The 18985-nt window shown below is 40.6% G+C and overlaps 2 protein-coding genes across 5 annotated transcripts in view; both read left to right on the top strand.

Moving 5' to 3' along the window:
• The first annotated feature begins 1528 nt into the window (after nt 1-1528).
• On the top strand, nt 1529-2514 carry cldn26 (claudin 26). The gene has a single exon (XM_085293129.1). It carries the CDS (start codon nt 1556-1558, stop codon nt 2210-2212), a length of 657 nt encoding a protein of 218 aa, XP_085149255.1. The 5' UTR covers nt 1529-1555; the 3' UTR covers nt 2213-2514.
• Nucleotides 2515-4225: 1711 nt separating this feature from the next.
• The window catches only part of aifm3 (AIF family member 3), an 18096-nt gene continuing 3336 nt past the window's right edge, over nt 4226-18985 (top strand). For all 4 annotated transcript variants that reach the window (XM_085294281.1, XM_085294282.1, XM_085294280.1 and 1 more), the window contains exons 1-19: nt 4226-4627; nt 9218-9432; nt 12501-12714; nt 13850-13959; nt 14766-14875; nt 14976-15020; nt 15108-15204; nt 15346-15458; nt 15913-15999; nt 16149-16240; nt 16336-16466; nt 16860-16975; nt 17230-17301; nt 17626-17689; nt 17803-17879; nt 17955-18072; nt 18175-18273; nt 18483-18558; nt 18690-18794. In XM_085294281.1, coding sequence (XP_085150407.1) covers nt 9402-9432; nt 12501-12714; nt 13850-13959; nt 14766-14875; nt 14976-15020; nt 15108-15204; nt 15346-15458; nt 15913-15999; nt 16149-16240; nt 16336-16466; nt 16860-16975; nt 17230-17301; nt 17626-17689; nt 17803-17879; nt 17955-18072; nt 18175-18273; nt 18483-18558; nt 18690-18794 — 1757 coding nt within the window. In that variant the 5' untranslated portion in view covers nt 4226-4627; nt 9218-9401. The remainder of the gene's footprint in view (nt 4628-9217; nt 9433-12500; nt 12715-13849; nt 13960-14765; nt 14876-14975; nt 15021-15107; nt 15205-15345; nt 15459-15912; nt 16000-16148; nt 16241-16335; nt 16467-16859; nt 16976-17229; nt 17302-17625; nt 17690-17802; nt 17880-17954; nt 18073-18174; nt 18274-18482; nt 18559-18689; nt 18795-18985) is intronic.

The raw sequence follows: 18985 nt of genomic DNA, 5'->3' as shown, positions 1-18985 counted from the left end.
TGTGCGCAACCATTTTGTCAGTTAATCAATAAACACAAAGGAATGTGTCAAAAAACTGAAGTTTTTCTGAAACCACTGAATTGATTGATTTAACCTCTCTTTAGAAGCTATTGTCACGTTGTGTTATCATGGGCTCTAGATTCGTGATAACACTACACAAAAAGAATAAAGTCATCTGTTAGAGTCTCTAACAGATGACTTTATTCTTGAGCCCAAACCTAACTTTTAAACTGCTTTTAAATCCTACAGCCATCTGTGCAAAGAGCCGATAACTCCATTATGTCAGCTTTGCCTAAAACTACAGCATTGGCCATCCTCACTGGCTTTATGCAGGGACCATATTAGACTGGATCAGCCGGCAGGTTGTTTTGCTGTTTTTAGTGTTTGGGGTTAAAGTAGGGCAGCAGTCCTCATCCAGTCCAGCAGTATAATTTTTAATTTTAAACAGCTGATGTTTAAAGTGAAATATTCAAAGACACTTTTGTTGGCCTTACTGGTGCTAATCTAAAATTCAGACTACTGTTGCAAACTAAAGCCAGTGCAACTTAAACACAGTGTGAAAAAGCTGAAGGTCAGACCTTGACCTTTCATTAAATTAGCATGTCCGTCAGGGGTCTCAGTTTCCACAGATCCATGCATGATAAGTTCAGACAACACTCCCTGGTTTGAGCGGATGAATTCCTTTTGAATCTGCAAGGTTTTGCACTGCAGCGATTTTGGTTTACTCACGTGATCTAAATTAAATTAAGTGGTTTAATTTTAATTATTCATTTGAGATGTGTTATAGGTTCTTATGTATGTACTGAGGTCACCCTTAATAATCCCAGTATGAGATGAATAAAACTAAAAGAAAAGTATTTTCTGAACGTTTATAGTAAATTTTGTTCATGGGACTAAGACAAAATGTTTGTCCTAAATGCAGAGGCATTATATTGGTTTTCTACAAGCTGGCAGTTGTACTGCAGGATCTGTAACAACCCACAGAGGAATTCCCAAAGTGCTGGACTCTTTTGGACTTTTGTATTGCTGCAGTGAGCACAAAGTGCTATTCATAGTAGAGATACTTGAGAAATTTTGCAAATCAAAATAAATATCTTAAACAAATAATATATAATCAAAAACGAAAGACCATACCTCACCTAATTTTGCTGAAACGTTTAAAGTTGTACTGAAGTTCACAGTCACGTGAAACAGTAACTTTTATGTCTTTCTTTTTTATGTGCCCCTCATGCACAGGTTGCTCGTTTCATTCAAGTTGACTTGTGCAAACACACGGCCCAGAATCCCTCTGCTCATATCTGGTTTCATTTAAATACAGAGTTCGTTGTTCACTGGGATGACATTGAACACTGAAACCAAACAGTATGGCCGTTGTTGTGTGGTACGAGATTTTCTCCTACTTATCAGGTGCATTTTCTTAAAGAAGTAAGAAGTGGGCCGTCCAGGTCTGTCCAGCAGGTGGGACGAGCTACAGAGCCACTTGGATGGCTTACCTAACTTTACTTAGATTTGGACACAGAATCACAGCACAGACTTCACTGCACAAAGGCAGAAGATGGTTTTTCTAACAGCTAAAATGATGCAAAGGACCGCGCTCTTTGTGACAGTTGGAGGCTTGGTGACATCTCTGATCACCACCTTCCTTCCACATTGGAAAACAATGAACTCTGATCTCAATGAAGTGGAGAACTGGTTCTCTGGGCTGTGGCACACCTGCCTCTACACCGAGGAAGTAGGAATTCAGTGTAAGGCCTACGATTCCATCATGGGACTGCCGTTGGACCTACAGATCTCCAGGGTGCTCATGTCAGTGTCTATTGGTACTGGTGCTTCAGCTGTACTGGCTGCTTTCCCGGGTCTGGAGGGGGTTGAGATGTGTATGGAGCCGCCTGGTGTGAAGAGAAGGCTCCTCATCTTTAGTGGGGTGCTGTCCTGGGTGTCTGGGCTCACTACTCTGGCTCCTGTGTCTGTTGTGGCCTATACAACTGTGGTGGACTTCTGGGATGAGGGTTTTCCTGATGTGATGCCACGATGGGAGTATGGGGAGGCGATGTTCTCCGGATGGTTCGGAGGACTGGCACTGGTCATCGGAGGGACTTTGTTCTTTGTAGCTGTGTGCATGGGCGACTACGACCGGCAGACATCGAGTGTACCAAACAGCCCACAGGTGAAGCAAAAGACACAGCACTACCTAAAGACGGAGGTTTTATAACTTGCATATTCCCATATGTGTAATATCTGCGTGTTCATGTACGTTATATGAAAGCATGACAGCCTGTGAAAGATTACAGTAGTTCTACCGAGAAGCACAGAAGTGTTTTTGGGGCCCTTTTGTTTTTTTTTACTGGATTTCAAACTGGAAATAAAACTTTTTTTTCTGTGATCTCTGTTTAGAAGAAAAAAATCTGAAGCAACTGTGTGCGACACATTTTATTAAAACAATGTGAGACAGTAGATGACTGCTGTAGTTTTTATTCTTGTTAAAGCATTGGAGGACAATTTATTTAGTAGAACATACACACCATTGGAACCTCACTTAATGGTATGGTAGCTAGTCAAAATAACATTTTGGTTGAATTACTCATGCATTAGTTATAATGTTGAGTGATGTGTGCAATAAGCGCACAAAAGTATGTCATAAAGTTTCAAAACATCAGAAAGGAACCTACTAGCACCATAATACCGATTTATTAGCTGAACTGAAAGATGAAGAAACTTAAAGAAACCTAAAATCAGCACACTAAACAATAAGTAAACAGCACTCGGGTCGGTAATGAAAATGTCCCACATTAGTTGTGAGCAGAGTCTGAGTGCTCACTGCCGTGCAGGAGTGAGTAAATGAGCAGGGGTTGCATTCTTGAGCTGCAGCTCCTCTGTGTTGAATTGCATTTCATGGGGAGGGGGCTTGGTGCCATCAGCTCCTTTTAGAGCTTAATGTACTCTGTTGCTCACTGTTTTTGTCAGAACTGATGTAAACTGTTTTGTTTTATTTCACCAAAAAAGGGCACTGATGTTTCTTTGGCTGGGCGATGTACGTTATTAGCATTTACTTACCGATTGGTTAAAATCTAATTAACAGGTTAAATCTACCCCTGATAACTGCTGGCATTAATATTTTGGCAGAGCATTTGTTTTATAAGCCAGGAATGATTCATTCACTTCTCCCTGCTCTCTTGATCTGGCTTTTTAGATACTGCAGCTCTCTGTGACCCCTGGCAATTCAATTAAACTGAGTGATGTGTCAGTGATGTCAGATGGCCTTCCCTGCACACTGGGCGAATCTGATAGTTCATCTTGTCGTGCATATCCACATGCCCCACCCTGGCTTTCACTCAAATATGCTTTTTCCATCAAACAAGAGCAGTGCGTGTGCACCTGTCAGCTGCCAAACATCAAATTAGTCCATGTGGAGAGTGGAAATGATCTAATATGATCTCTATTCTTCTATAATATATTTTGTTTTGTTTTGTGTTTTTTTAAAGTGAAAGCATTAGCATTCTGAAAACACCATAAAGGTTTTGGTCCTGCATGCTGATCATCACCCGTGTCACTGCTGTCATCATCATTTCCATAGAAATGAATGTGTGGTTATCAGGTGAATGACCTTGACCCATCTCTCCCACAGTGGGAGCATAAGGAATGGAAATAACTCAAGAGCTCATTTCTATAAGACTTAGTAGGCTATACCTTTGTAATCCGTCTCCATGCTACCCCCTCACTGAACCCAGGATTTACTGCAACAACTGCACTTTTAGGCTTTCTTCCTCTGCTGCACACACTGATAGAAGTGTAGCATTCACACACGCGCGCGCGCACACACACACGGTAAGTGCACCTTCGATGTTTATTTTATGTTCCCTGGTGGTCAGTGTAACTGCAATAAATCCAAACACTGGTAAGTTTTAACAGCAGATGATGCTCATGGAAGCAGCATTTACAGGGAGCAGCCAGTGTAATAGGTGGGCAGTCATTGGGGCAGTGCTTTGGGGAGGGTAGTTAAGTCTTTGATCAGGTTTAGCTGGCAAGTCAGGTCTTTGACATTTGAAGGCGAGGCTGAAAGGGTCTGAACAGAAAAGCAACCCTGGCGCGCGTGCACTCACACACACACACACAGAGAGAGAGAGAGAGAGAGAGAGAGAGAGCGTGTGTGTGTTTAGGAAAGAGAGAGGAGGGTTGGGTGGAGGAGAGCAGGGAACGGTGAGAATTCATGCTGTGTTAGCATCCCCTCAGCAACTCCATCAATACCGCATACAGCTGAGAAACTGGCAAAGGTCCTCCGTGCTGCGTTTTCAGGCTTGGACTGCAAAAGAGAGCAACTCCCACGACCGGTCGGCTCAGTGTGCTGCTCTTGCTGCTCCTGCTGCTGCTGAGGGGGACTCTGAGAGGGGCAGAGCGCACACACACGTACACTCACCCACACACTCACTGGAGCCTCTGCTGCATCAAGAGGAAGAAGAGGAGTGCGGAGGAGGGTACGGAGGGACACGCAGACTGGGAATACTAGAGCCAATCCGGAGAGGGAGAAGACTGCGAGGAGACCCGTGCTAATATGCTGCCGTGGTCCGCGGGGACGGCTGAGCACCAGGGACTTTGACAGGATCTCAGTGCACCTGCTCCATGCACGCGGGTAAGACCCTTCACATTCATTTTACACCAGGGACTCAGAGTTTGAGGTAATTACTTTATATGTGTTTATGTGATGCTGTGTGTGTGCGTGCGTGCGCGTGCGCGAGAGAGATCCCACTTATTTCTTCAAGTGGGTTTTGCCTGCATTGGTGCACTGTGGTCACATACAGTACTTTTAAAGGAAGTTGCTTGCTCTGGGGGCTCTTCTGTAGAGAAACACGCACTGTTTCTCTACAAATCAGTTTGTTAATAAAAACACATTCATGAGTGGAATAGATGAAAATCTTGGAGAAATTCTGATCTCTCCAGCTTCACACATATCAGATAATGTTTTCCAGTCCATATACACCAGTAACTTTTACAAAAATGAAAACAGATCAAATATATCACAGCACATCTCCAATCATAATTTGACAGCAGCCATGTGTATCTTTGTATGCGTCTGCGTGTGTGTGCTGAGAAACTGGTCACTCTCAGAACTGCTCTAAGGAAGTACAGCTGCCCTGTAGGGGTGTACACCCCTCTGAAGAACTCAGTTCCAGTTTTCCATGACATCATGGAGAGGTTATTGCTCAAAGTAGCAGCAAAATTACCTGATAGAGCCATGTAGTGCCATTGTTAACCAACTTAAGCTTTACAGACATACAAAACATATTGGCATCTGAGTCAACATAAAGCCACAGGAACTTGTCTACTTCATGAACTCTGTGCTGTTGGACAGTAAATAACACTGAATGCTTATTTGGTCTTTGTTTTCTTGAACCACGTGGCAGCTGCTGTATCATGTGAAGCAGTAAGGTTTTTTGAATTCCCCTTAAAAGCTTAATTAGGACTGTACCTGACTCTGTAATCAGGTAAATGTATACTTTATTTATCACACATTATATTCCCGTTTCTGTTGGCGTCACATGGAGCTGAATTTATTTCTTCAACTCAAAGGAAACAAAAGCAAGACTATACACACACACTGCTCTGAATAATCTGAATGAAATTCAACACACACACACACACACACTGGAGCCTCCTAATGGGGATTGTGGTAACTGTAATCCACACTTTTTTCTTTCATAGTCTGTGACACGTAGGCACTGGAGTAAACAGAAGTCAATCAGAAGCTTGGTGGCATTTCAGGGAACACCTTTAACTTCAGACATGGCTTGGGACACTTGCTGCACTTCCCTGTCCCTCCTGTCTCCTTTCACTGCAAACAATTAACACATGAACAGCAAAAAGACACCAACAAAAAAAGATCAAGGATTAAAATGCTTTCATTTTTATACATTTGTCAGGGGCACTGAAGACTTCATTAAATTGCTAGTAAATAAAATAAATGGTCAGTAAGAGCCTGTCAGCTCAGCAGCAGGTTTGCGCAATTGCAGGATGACTCCTCAGGCTTATCTTGCATTTCACAAACCAGAAGAGCTGACTGTGAGGGAAAGAAAGAAGCGTGGTCAAATATTAAGCAGCATGAGGCCTTTTATCAGCCAAGGATCAGAGAACTCTAACTACAGGCTAACCTGTCAGGATACCTGCCAAAGCAGGTGTTTTAAAATAGTCGAGGTGTTATGAAGTGAATGAGGCAATGAAAAGCTGATCTTCTCTTAGTACATATGGAGATCGCAGCATGTTCCTCTTCTGCTAACGTTACACATGCTATCACAGTTTGCGTGGTAATTTCAGTGGGTGTGTCCATCAAAGGGCTGGCATTTGTTTCACTCACGTTCACGTTATAGATCAGCCTCTTTTCCACCAACCAGGAGTTGGCATTTTGCTAATTCTCCCCTCTGACATTCCAGTAACAGGTTTTGCATTTGTAGGGAAGTGAGTGAAGCTGACAGCTTGTTTGCAGGCAGGATTATTAGCACTGCTTGGGGACAGGCCCAACAGTGAGAAAGAGTGAGGGATCTGCGTCATATGTTGTGAGGACCAAATCTGCTTAACCTACTTTAGTTTTGCACAAAATATCTTGGGTTTACTGGAGCTCCAGTATGGTAGCTATTTGTGATCCAATTTGTTGTTCATCAAAGTTTCAGTGGTGATGAATTATTTAAGGGACAACAAGCAAGGGGCAAGTTTTCCTACATTAAAATATTATCCTTATTTAAGTAAAAGTCCTGAAACAAAAACGGAAAAATAGACCCTACTTAATGATTAGCAAAAAAATGTGCACAAGTGTATTTTAGTAGCAATTTCCAATATAGGGTTTACTTAAAGGGCCATGACATACATTTGAAGAGTCCTGAGATGATTAATGAAGTGAGATCTAGCCAATATTTCACAAAAAGGCCATCTTTGGCTTTTGGTGAAGTATTGGGATAGTTTTACGTCTTTGGATTAGCAAACCATTTAAAAAGTTTATTGGGGATTCTGTCTCTTGTTGAAACACTTACAACTCATAAAGTGTTTGAACTCCAAATAATGTTTGTAGAATCTGCAGTTGTCCTTTTCATATGTGGCACACAGCAGGAGATGATACACCTCACATGCGTTCTCACTACTGGCAACACTTCAGAAGGTTTAGGGAAGAGTGTTGTCTAGTTAGAGCACACAGCAGGCAGGAGTGAAATATGCTGTGATTTCACTGGACAATACCTGTGCTATTGTTACATTGAAAGAAACAGAGCTGGCAGGTTAAAAACTGCTTAATGTACAATTAACCTGCTAAGATATTTCCATTATCAGATGCAACTTCACGCTCAGTCTATAGCGCCTTATGAAAGCAACTTTAGACTAAGAGCTAACACTGGCAAAAGGTCTTTACAAATTGCCCTTTGTAAGAGATTGCAGGTCTGAAAGGTCAAATCATCCATCAGCTTATCCAGCCTGGTTATCTGAGCTGACAGGACAAAAGGAAAGATACACTCTGGATATAACACCTCACATTACATCAACATCTCTAGCCAGTTTAGAGTCACCAGTCAACTCAACACGTATGTTTTGGGGACAACCTGGAGCACTCACAGGGCCAGGGAAACCATACAGAGAGGGGCCCAGGAGGTTCAAACCCAGTAACTTCTTTCTATGAGGTGACAGCGTTAACCACTGTACTACTGCGCCTCCCACCTGAAATGAGTCAATTTTGGACAGAGCACTTAACATCCATTTATTTATTTTTAAAAATATTTTAATTTAAACTTTTTCTGGAAATGAAGAAAAGCAGAGCATAAAATGAATATTTTTGTGTGCAGCACTAGTAGCTCAAAAATATACTTAAGTTGTCAAGTTTGGTGGTATAAACAGAGCCTGAATCCAGCATACGAGACCAGAAGGAGGAAAATAAAAGAGAGACTTTATCGCAGTGAGTATGTCCAAAATAAACAGAGCCAAAATATATGGGAACAAACTGAGCTGCATTAGAGAGGAACATAAACAGATGCTTTAAATAATGGGAAGGCGGGTCTACACATACACACAGAGAGGGCTGAGAGGCAACAGGAGATTGGTGGGGATGAGCCACAACTGAACATAATCAGCACAGTTGAATACAGTTAGGGCGGGGCTAATGGAAAAACAGACCATTAAACTAAGGTTAACCTTTAAAGGAAAATAGAAAATAACACAACAATGAAATATCAAACACAGATACAAGACAGGGGAACCAGAGGGAACTAAAAATCCTAAAAAAAAAGTGAAAATCTCAAAACCAAGGATTACAAAACTGAATCTCAATCTCATCACTAGAAAAACAATAAAACTCAAACAGAGCCCTTAAACTCAATTGCATTAACTAAGAATCCAAACCTCAGAACCTAAGGACCATCCTAAGTATCATAAGTACTTGAGTAAATCTACCTTCATCCAGAGCAAATAAATACAGTTTACATATGCAACACCAACACACTGTTAGCTGCAGATTTCTGTCCAATTAGAGGAGATCTTTCCATTTCTCATTTGTCTTCAGGAACTTTCTCTAAGCAGCGCTCCATTCAGTACTGCAAAGTTTTTTTTTTCTAAAGTTCAAGGACATTAAGATGTGCTCAGAATATCAAGCAGTCCTTTTGGTTGAACCTCAATAGGATAATTTGGTGATGGATTGCACCACGTTGAGTGATACACCTGCCATCCTGTGTATGCTGAGATTCATAGCAGCCAGTGAGTAACTAGCTACAGTATGTGTGGGTGAAATACCAGAGCTGGCAGAAATGTGTGAGGGCAATGTGGAAACAAAACAAGGGGGATTTTAAAACTCAAGGGGCCCCTGCTTGCCTGTAAAGCGCAGTGTGACGAGAAAGCTAATAGGTGTCGGAGTGCTGTTAATATTTAACAGTTTCCCATGCAATATGCATGAACAAAGGCAACAGTGTGTGTGGACATGTTCCTAATTAACACAATTGCTTCCTTTTTACAAGCACTAACAGGTTACATAGACAAAGCTAAACAGTGGCTGGGCTCTCCTCAGGGTCTGACTTCTGCGTCCTTCACAGAGCGACATCAGCTGCACATTAGTAACACAGACATAAAGACAAATATCAGTTTGGTAATGATAAAAACAACACAAGTACATTTTCTACCGCTTGTAGTTTTAACAGCAAGTCATCACAGTGTGACGGTGTGTGTGTTGTTTACAATTTCACTCGCTCTGTGCATTCAGATTATGTGGAGGAGCTGACGTGTGCGATGGCCAGCTTGGACCTGCAGGTTCTCAGACCTCCAGCTCTGCATTACCGTTACCTCCAAAACAAGCAGCCCAGCTCCACGATCTGACTGTACCTCCCCTCCTCTCCTCTCCCCCTCTCCCTCCCTCTCCCTGGGTGTCCCTCAATCCTGGGCCCACCATGGGAGGATGCTTCTCCAAACCCAAACCAGGTAAACAGCCTGTTTGCCCAATTCAAGCATTAGTAAATTTTGTAAAATCCACAACTGCTGTATGATGTCCTTTACTTTTTTGGATATTTTTTTTGTCTTTATATACATCTTTATAAGCCTTGAGTCATCCTTCATTTCATTATATTTTGCTTCAAAGGAGCCAGGCTTTTAATTCTTTTAAAGTGGTCTTAAGAAATGGTTTTCTGGGTTTTCTGTAGGTCTTTCAAAAATGTATTGGATTTATTGGCTGCTTTCTCTCATTTCACTCCAGTCCTTGTACCTTACCATTTTCAAAATAATGCTTTTTGTTTAACACTGTTCAACAAGGGACCTAACTCAATGATAAACCAGTGTTCATTAGAAAAAAAAACTATTTTAAATAGGCACTTTGTCACTGCCGTCCAAAAACACAAAATTTGTTCCAATTTCTTTAGCTGAATATATGAAAAATGCCAAAGGTAACAAAGACTGATGGATATAAAATTGTATTTTTGCACTAACAAGGTGATTCCCAAAAAGCTTTTAGTAAAAAAAAACATGCCATATCACAGCATGGTGCACAGTGTGTCCTTAAAAAATGTGAAGAAACTGGACAAGTGCCAGACAGAAGAAGAAGCCTGCCTATAAACTATCTGCAGCACATGAATAGTATGTGAAAGTAACGTCCTTAAGAAATAGGAAAAAATCGAACAAGACTTGGGGCACGACCTGAGTGATGCATTTAACCCTTCAGTTGTTCACCAAAGCCTCATCAGCAATGCTCTCAATTGAAGCGTGGCTGTCAAAAAGCCAAATTTTTCATTCAAATTGTTAATATGTACGTCAGGGCAGGAGAGAGGTGCAATAGTGAGTGTCTACAGCCATCTGTAAAACATGATGAAATCTCTGTTGTGGTTTGGGGCTGTTTCACTCAGTGATGTTGGGAATCTTGTTAAAACTGATGGCATTATGAATGCAGAATGTTTTTTAAAGAAATACTGTAGTCCTTGTAGTAGTTGTAAGGATAGTGAAGAAAATATAACACAATAATTATACAAAAAGCACACTATTTTAATTTTTATTCTATACAAGGTTAAAATTATGAAGCTTTTCAATGTAAATCGGGACCGTTTGGTGTCTTTGTTTGTCATTTTCAGAGCTGTTGCTTCCAAATCCTGTTATACACTTCCCCTCAGCCTCCTCTGTTTGCAGTTTATTTTGTGTGTGTGTGTGTGTGTGTGTGTGTGTGTGTGTGTGTGTGTGTGTGTGTGTGTGGGTGGGAGGAATTTAAATGCTCTCCCTACTGTCTTTGGTTATTAAGGACTACATACTGAGACACAAATATCTAAAACTGACATGTGTACAGTATGTGTGAGATTTGTTTATGCATCACCTCAGTGTTGGCATTGCTAAGAGGTACTCTAATAACATACTCGACTTCACATTCAGGTGCACTGAATAAGATTTCATCATCTGTTCAGAGACTCTAGTTGTATGTAAATGATGACTGTCAGGCAGCTGAACAGTAATAAGTGTTGATAACAGTGTAACCTCCAGCTACTAATGCACACTCAATGCACAACAAAGATTTACTATCTACACTGGAAAAATGTCTCAGGTCAAAGGCTGAAGTCACTTTCAAGTTCTAATAGAATGAGAAGAATAGAAAAGATTATTATTGTCACTATACACATGTACAATGCGATTTAGAGCATCTTCTACCCAGGCAGCCGTGTTAAAGCATGAGATGGAAAAGAACATTATTAACATGAAACCTATAAAGTAGCTTATTCGGATACTTTATACTATGATTTATAAATAAGGATGACTCCCACTCTAAATATACAGTAAATACTGTAGAGGATCATTTATTCACATTTATATAGAAGTGAGTAAAAAGTGGGAGTAAATTTGCACCATTAGAAAGTCTATGATGGAGGGAGGCCTTTAAAGACAAACTGCTGTACCATCTTCATTTGCCTAAAAATGTGAAGAAATACAAAAAATAAATATAAAATCTGAACATTTTACATAATTATCTATGCCATGCTTGCTACTGAGTAAATGTAAGTCTGTGCTGGGCAACTTACAAGAATTAGATCAAATATATTTATGTATGTTATAACCCTGATAACTACTTAGTCTGATCAAATGAAGCATCAGTGTGACGACGTCTTATTTAGCCTCAGATATTACAGCTGCTTCTGGAGATTCTCTTCAGCCGTGGAAAGCTTTCTCTTTCTTTTCTCCTGCAAATGCACTCACTACTATGATTTTCCATTGATTTTAATTAAGACTTGCTCAGCGGGAGAAAATTCCAGCCAGATTACTGTGTAAGAACCGGATGATCAGCACATTTTTCCAGCCGAACAGATAAAGCCTGCTGCAGTGAAAAAGGAGTTACACAACCGCTTCTTAATGTTCGCAAATACAAAGCAAACAGCAGCGCATCAGAGAAAACGGAGTGGCTCCAAAATACATAGATTAATGTGCTCCGTGCTGCTGCAGTCTGTATTTTTTGCTGTCATCTTGGGAGAGCTGAAGCTGCACTTAAATCTCCACCGCTCCCATGAATATCGCATTATTTAACGAGCATCATTTAAAAAGCCTCTTCAACCTGGTTAAATCGTATTTTTGAGAATGAACTGATGATTTTTTTTTTTTATTTAAATGCAAATTGTCAAACTATCTCCCTATTTTGGGGATTTTTATACCACATCACCAAAGAAACAACTGAATAAGAGGTATGCACTAGAAGGGAGAGAAAAAAAGAAGACAGGGTTGCACATGCTTCCTGCTTTCATTTGTTTGAGCTTTGTGGATGTCGGAGTCAATTTGTCCTAAGGTTGTAGACATCTCTCTAGGCTGTAAGGAAAATTGCTGCTATAAATTCTAGAGAAGGATAGAAATGAAATAGCACAGAACAGGTTTATGGAATAATAAAGATAGTCCACTGGTGATCGTTAGCATCAATATCCCCTGAAATCATTTTCATTTTAAACCTTCACACCATAATTCTGCATCAACTGCATTTATTCAGCTGTGCGTTTTCGCACATTTTCTGATTGGACCATGTCTCTGCTGTGCAGTTGAAGTAAAAGTGGAACTCTCTCTCCTGGATAAAGAAAAAGAGGTGGACGGGTTGTCGCCTAATGGCAAAGCGAGCCCCTTTGCTGAATGCAGACCTAACGGGGCCCTGGCTCACGGCTCTGACGATGACTCCACCCTGCTCCCTCTCTACCACAAACCCCGGGACTATGTGGAGGCCTCTGTGTGCCACGTTAAAGATCTGGAAAATGGACAGTAAGAACGTGATCACGCAGCTTTTTTTTATTCACTTACCTGTTGATGCACATTTTAAATATGTTAAAATACTGAAGGAAAGTAAAGCTTGGGAAGTATTGAATTAAGTAAGACTGTCTTAAATTGTGAGATCAGGATTGTGTTTCCTTTTCCGTTAAGATAAGGCGAAATTTCATTTCCCAGCGTTAATGGTAGTTAAGAACTAAATTGTGAGGACGTTTGGAGGTCACCCAGAATGAATGAATTCTTTGTTTTTAGTGTTTTTAGGTGACCTGCATAGATGTAGCACAAATACAGTGCCTCCTGTTTAAAGTGCAGAAATTGTTTGTTAGAAGCATCCATGACCAAACACATGCAGTTATAGCCATACACACTGGGATAGTGTTGTAGTTTTGTACATGAAACAATGAGTTTTAAATCAATTAATCAAAATTTGGCTGAAGTGCAGACTTTCTGCTTTAGCTCAAACTTTAACAGAAGTACTGAATTAACTGTTTAGGAATTAAAGACATCTATTATACATAGTGTCTGATGTTCAGAAGCTCAAAAATAGGTTGGACACTTGAGTGACAAGCAGTTTAATAACTAGGTGAGGCCAGTTCCCACGTAATTTAATGAAAAACTGAGCAGATGAAAGATCTGGACTTGATTCCCAGAACTTGATGATAGTGGTGATAGTTCACCAGGACTGACTATATGAAGTCCAAAGAGATGTCACTCTGCCTCTAAAAGATGATCTTTTTACACTCAATCATGTTACTGACCTGTTACCAGTTAACCTAGTTACCTACAAAATGTTCCTCCAGCTGTATCTATTAAGTACCGCTTACTTTTCCAGCCTTTTGTTTGCCCCATCACACCTTCTATATTTTACTGTGAATAAAATCTCATAAAATATCAATTTATGCGAATTGCACATTATTGTGCTTTATTTCTATGTTTACATTTTATACAGTGTCCCAATGTTTTTGGAATTGAGGTTGTAAAATCCTTTCAAAGTAAAGTTTACACATCAATCACATCATCAATCACATCTTAGCTGTTTGAGTTGGTGCACAGAGGCAAAATTACAGAAAGCGTGTCATTGTCCAGTTACTCTGGATCTGACTATCATTTTATTTTGTGTGCTTGACAGAATGCGAGAGGTTGATTTGGGAAGCGGCAGGGCTCTGTTGATTAAAGAACATGGGGAGTTCACAGCCATGGGCCACAAGTGTCCACACTATGGAGCACCTCTGGTTAAAGGTGAGATATATATTTTTAGTTATGGAGTGACGGGGCGAGTTCGATGTCTGCACATAGTGTTCCACAGTGGATGAGAAGGCTGTTTCCCTGCACCCTCAGAAGGGGGAATAGGTCCTGACCATCGTTTGTGCTGAATGACAATCAAGTGTACTGATCTTTTTTGAAGTTACTTGGCGTGGTGCTTAAAAGTGTTCTGCTGAAGGACTTTAATACTCATATTGGCAACAACAGTGTGACCAGGAGGGGTATGACTGGGAGGGGCAGCCTGACAGATCTGAACCTGAGTGGTGCTGTGTTACTAAACTTATGTGCTAACCACAGTTTGTCCATAACAAACACAATGTTTGAGCATGAGAATGTCAGTAAGTATAATGAACCCCAGGACACTCTATGATGATAGATTTCATGATTGTTTGCTCAACCAGTCTATGTGTTTTTTCCTGTGGGCAATGCTTTGAGGGTAGGGAGTAACTAAGGGCCATTCAGTCCCCGTATAACCACAGCAAGAGCTTGGTCCACATTGCCAGTAGTAAACCTGTTACCAGTAAAAGCTGGACTCAAAGACCAGGACTGTTCTTTGTCAGTGATTCTGTTCATGACTTTTATGGATTTTCTAGGTGTAGACTAGTGATGGAGGGTTTCTGATTTAGTGGCCTCAGGATGAAATCTCTGGTCCTTGCAGATATTGTGATTCTTCTGTCCTCATCAGGCAGTGACAGTTGAGTGTGAAGTGGATGAGATGTCTGGATGTCGCTGCTTAGACTGCTAAACAAAATGTATGGATGGGCCATATGCTGTTATTTCAGGTGTGCTGTCCAAAGGACATGTGCGTTGTCCCTGGCATGGTGCATGTTTCAACATTGCAACAGGAGACATTGAGGACTTCCCTGGACTGGACAGCCTGCCCATCTTTCAGGTGACCTTCCACACTGGTGCTACCTCTTAACACATTTCCTGCCTAATCATCTTTTTAATGATCATCAAAAAGTGTACACATCACATAATTCTGTTTGCAGGTCAGAGTTGAAAAGGACAAGGTGATCATTCGGGCAAACAAGCAGGTAACACGAAGAAGAAGATGAAGAGTTCATGCAGGAAAGTCAGCTGACCACCTGATTGACCTAGGATCTTTCTTTAATGATTTTCAGGCTCTTCAGTCACAGAAAAGGTCAAAGCCCATGGCCCGATGTTCAGCAGTCATTAACTCCAACACAGGATTCAGCCATGTTCTCATTATTGGCTCAGGTTAGTGTGTGTGTGTGTGTGTGTGTGTGTATATCCTCTTTATTGTTTTATGTCTCACAGCTGACCCTAAATAACTCCATCTTTCTTTGAGTTTCTTCTTTGCAATGTTATGTGCATCTGTTTTGGTTAACTTACTGGCAGGTCCAGCCGGTTTGGTGTGTGCAGAAACACTGAGGGAAGAGGGCTTCACGGATCGCATTGTCATGTGCACTATGGACAAACATCCTCCATATGACAGGCCTAAACTGAGTAAGGTTTGTACACAGACCCTGAACACATACAATGAGATAGACCTCACTTAGCCACCAAAGTTACATAACAGACCGCAGAGGTGCTGCTGTGGTCAGCGCTGCTAAAACAATTCTTTGAGGAAAAGCTACACACTTCAGAACAACCAACAAAGCAAAGGAAAATGGCTTGTACATAAAAAATATATATAAATAATTCATAATTCCAAATATGACTAAGATTTTCAGTCATATCTGGTGTAAGAACACACTTTAAAGGCTGCCAAGTCAAAAAGAGACTGCCTATTACTTCTGTGACTAGAATGACTGCAGGATCTGTTGTGTTTTTACAACAGGCTGAATATGATTAATTGTGACTTTGCAGTTTCGAGCAATAGCGTGGGAATGAAAGGGTTAAATGACATTTCTAGACTTTGTTCCAACTGTTTGCTTTGCTCAGTGCTAACTTGCTACCCCTCAGTCCTTAGAGAGCACGGCAGAGCAGCTGAGACTGCGCTCCATGGACTTCTTGCAAGATCATGACATTGAACTTCTCAAAGAGAAAGAGGTGATTAATATTTAAATGTTTAATTAATCATTCATTAATGTTTAATGATATGTATATATCTGTTTTTTGTTAGGACTGTTTTTAAAAAAAGAAACTGAAGGAAAACTTCAATTTACACCTTCATTGTTTTTGTTTTGTGTTTTTTTTAGGTGGTGGCAATAGATGTGAAAACACAATCTGTGATATTTGAAGATGGCCTGAGGATGGAGTACAGGAAACTCTTTATTGCTACAGGAAGCAAGTAAGCAAAAAATATTCTTTTCTCGTGATGCCAAAGAGCTGAGAATGTAAATGAGTAAACTGACACCCGATTGTGCTCCTGTTCCTGCTTGAAAGACCAAAACCAATGAACTACAAGGGCAAAGATGTCAGGAATGTGTTTCACCTCAGGACGCCCGAGGATGCTAACAGCATAGCGTGGCTAGCCAACAACAAGAATGCAGTGATTGTGGGAACGTCATTTGTGGGTGAGACAAAGACACATTTATAAACATATTGTTTTCATAACATTTAAATTCGCAAAAAAGATTTTCTCAGAAAAGAAAAGTATCAGATATTCAAATGTTTATCTTTTATTTAACAGATAAAACTAATATATTGATACACTGTACAGTTTTTAAACATTATATTATATTCTTTCATTTATTGTTTTATTTATATATTAATTCATTCAGACATTATATATTTCTTTATATATTAACTACTATTCATTGCTCATGTTTTTTTCACAGTACAGCTTTGCATATAAAAAAATTGTCCACTCATTTCCAAAGGTGTTAACTCTTAATGTATTACTGTTTTGTGTCATCCTGCATTAACTAGTGTGTATGTTAAGTGCTGTTTATTCATTATGACGGCAGGTATGGAGGTGGCTGCAGCTCTGACTGACAAGGCCCACTCAGTCTCTGTCATCGGGATCGAGTCGGTCCCTTTTAAAAAAGCTCTCGGGGAGAAAGTAGGGAAAGCCATAATGAAGGTAGAGACGCCCTCCTGGGAAATCAAGCTTTTCAGAACATGAAGCACTTCCACAATTCTATCATCAGCATTCTCCCTGAGAGGAAACTATTAGTTAAAATGCAAATCATGTTTCGCAGGTCAATACTGCGCCACAAATGGGAGTGTAAATCTTCTCATTAGCGGCGATTGATCATGCAGACACATGAAAATTCAGCGGTGAACTTTTTCTCTCTCTGTTTTCGAGTATTCACTAGAACCGTTTTGTCTTCGCAGCTGTTTGAGGCAAACAGGGTGAAATTCTACATGCTGAACGAGGTGTCAGAGATGGTTGGCCATCATGGACAGGTATTCAGAAAGTGAGAGAAACAGCACAATGCTCGGACGCACTATTGTCTCTTGTTTGACAACGTGGCAAAACTCAGATAAGGAGATAGACATTGTGTCCACTGAACTTGGGATATTGAAGATTGCATCCATCTCTTGGGGGAAATGATCTAAATAACTTTGAGAGACGCCGTGACTTTACATGTATAATCCCATTTCTCAGTAAAAAAAACTAACTGAATAAAAATACCAGTTTTTATATTAACATTTATTTTGCGTGAGAGTTGTTAGCATATCAATAGATACACTAGCACATAACTGCAAGCTGTTTTTTCCCTGTTACAGTTGAAAGAGGTTGTACTGAAGAGTGGAAAAGTCCTGCGGGCAGATGTGTGTGTCATTGGAGCAGGTGATATGAAACATAATACAGAATATGTCCTTATTGTCTGTCATTAATTATCTAAAAATTACTTTGGTGACATTAAAAGTGTGTTTTTGCACTCCTGCTCTGCTCTCCTGCAGGAAGCGTTCCTGCAACAGGGTTCCTGAAACAGAGTGGCATCCACTTAGACTCCAAGGGCTTCATTACTGTAAACAAGGTGCTGTGCAGAGCCTGGAGCCTCACTTAAACTCTTTGACTCCCATTTCGTTAAATTCTTCCATCTTTCTTCCAGAATATGCAGACAAATGTTGATGGGGTCTTTGCTGGAGGAGATGTGGTGATGTTTCCTTTCCAACCACGCAACAACAAGAAGGTGAACATCCCTCACTGGCAAATGGCTCATGTCCACGGTGAGTTTGTTGTAGCATGTTCTTGACTGCATTCATACTCCATAACTAAGGCTTTTATAACTCAACTATGTCAATGTTTGCGGTTTCCACTGGCACTAACAGGAAAGGTAGCAGCTCTTAGCATGATGGGCAGAGCCACTGAGGTCAAAACCGTGCCTTACTTCTGGTCAGCCATGTTTGGGAAGACCATACGCTATGCAGGTAGGCGGGCCTTCCAACCATCTTTAGTGTTTGCATTAGCCTGAAAATTTGTGTTAAGAGGAAGACTGACTGTGAAAAAAAGATCAGAGACTGAGAGGAAATGCGTGTGCCCTGAAATATTGGTACTACACTGCCATCTAGCTGAACAAAAATGAAGCCCGTGACCAAGAATTAGGCCTGAGTCGGATTATTTGTTTCTATTTGTGGAGGTTATGGTGACGGATTTGATGATGTCATTATACAAGGAGATCTGGATGAACTGCGCTTTGTAGCATTTTATACAAGGTAAGATTCCTAGAATTTTTCTGATATCTTAGTACGCTTGTGTGTTGTTGTTCTTTAACTATTGTGAACTAATATTTATCTTTTATTGTGAAGGTACCTTCTCATTGTTTCCTCCTCTGGTCCATCTATAGGAGTGAGGAGGTGGTTTCTGTCGCCAGCATGAACTATGATCCCATTGTATCCCGAGTGGCAGAGGTCCTAGGATCCGGAAAGACGATTAAGAAGCGAGATGTAGAGTAAGTGTCCTTCCGGACCAGAATCTGGTCGTGGTTACAATAATAGTTTTGGTGTCTAAGGTTTATGTTAAAGAAATACCTGACAAATGTTTTCAATCTGACAGAAACCACAGTGAGAGATGGAGTTTATAATCATACGAAGTTTTCTGTGAGCCAAATAAATTGTTTTATTTGAACACACTACAGAGCAA

The sequence above is a fragment of the Mchenga conophoros genome, linkage group LG12 (genome assembly GCF_057382185.1).
Source record: "Mchenga conophoros isolate Kocher_MC1m ecotype Shallow Benthic linkage group LG12, M_conophoros_male_GT1.1, whole genome shotgun sequence".
Lineage (NCBI taxonomy): Eukaryota > Metazoa > Chordata > Actinopteri > Cichliformes > Cichlidae > Mchenga > Mchenga conophoros.
Note: the sequence above shows the minus strand (reverse complement) of the source record. Positions and strands in the feature narration are given on the sequence as shown.

Coding starts and splice junctions, on each gene's coding strand:
- cldn26 (XM_085293129.1), top strand. CDS start 1,556: ATGGTTTTTCTAACAGCTAAAATGATGCAAAGGACCGCGCTCTTTGTG.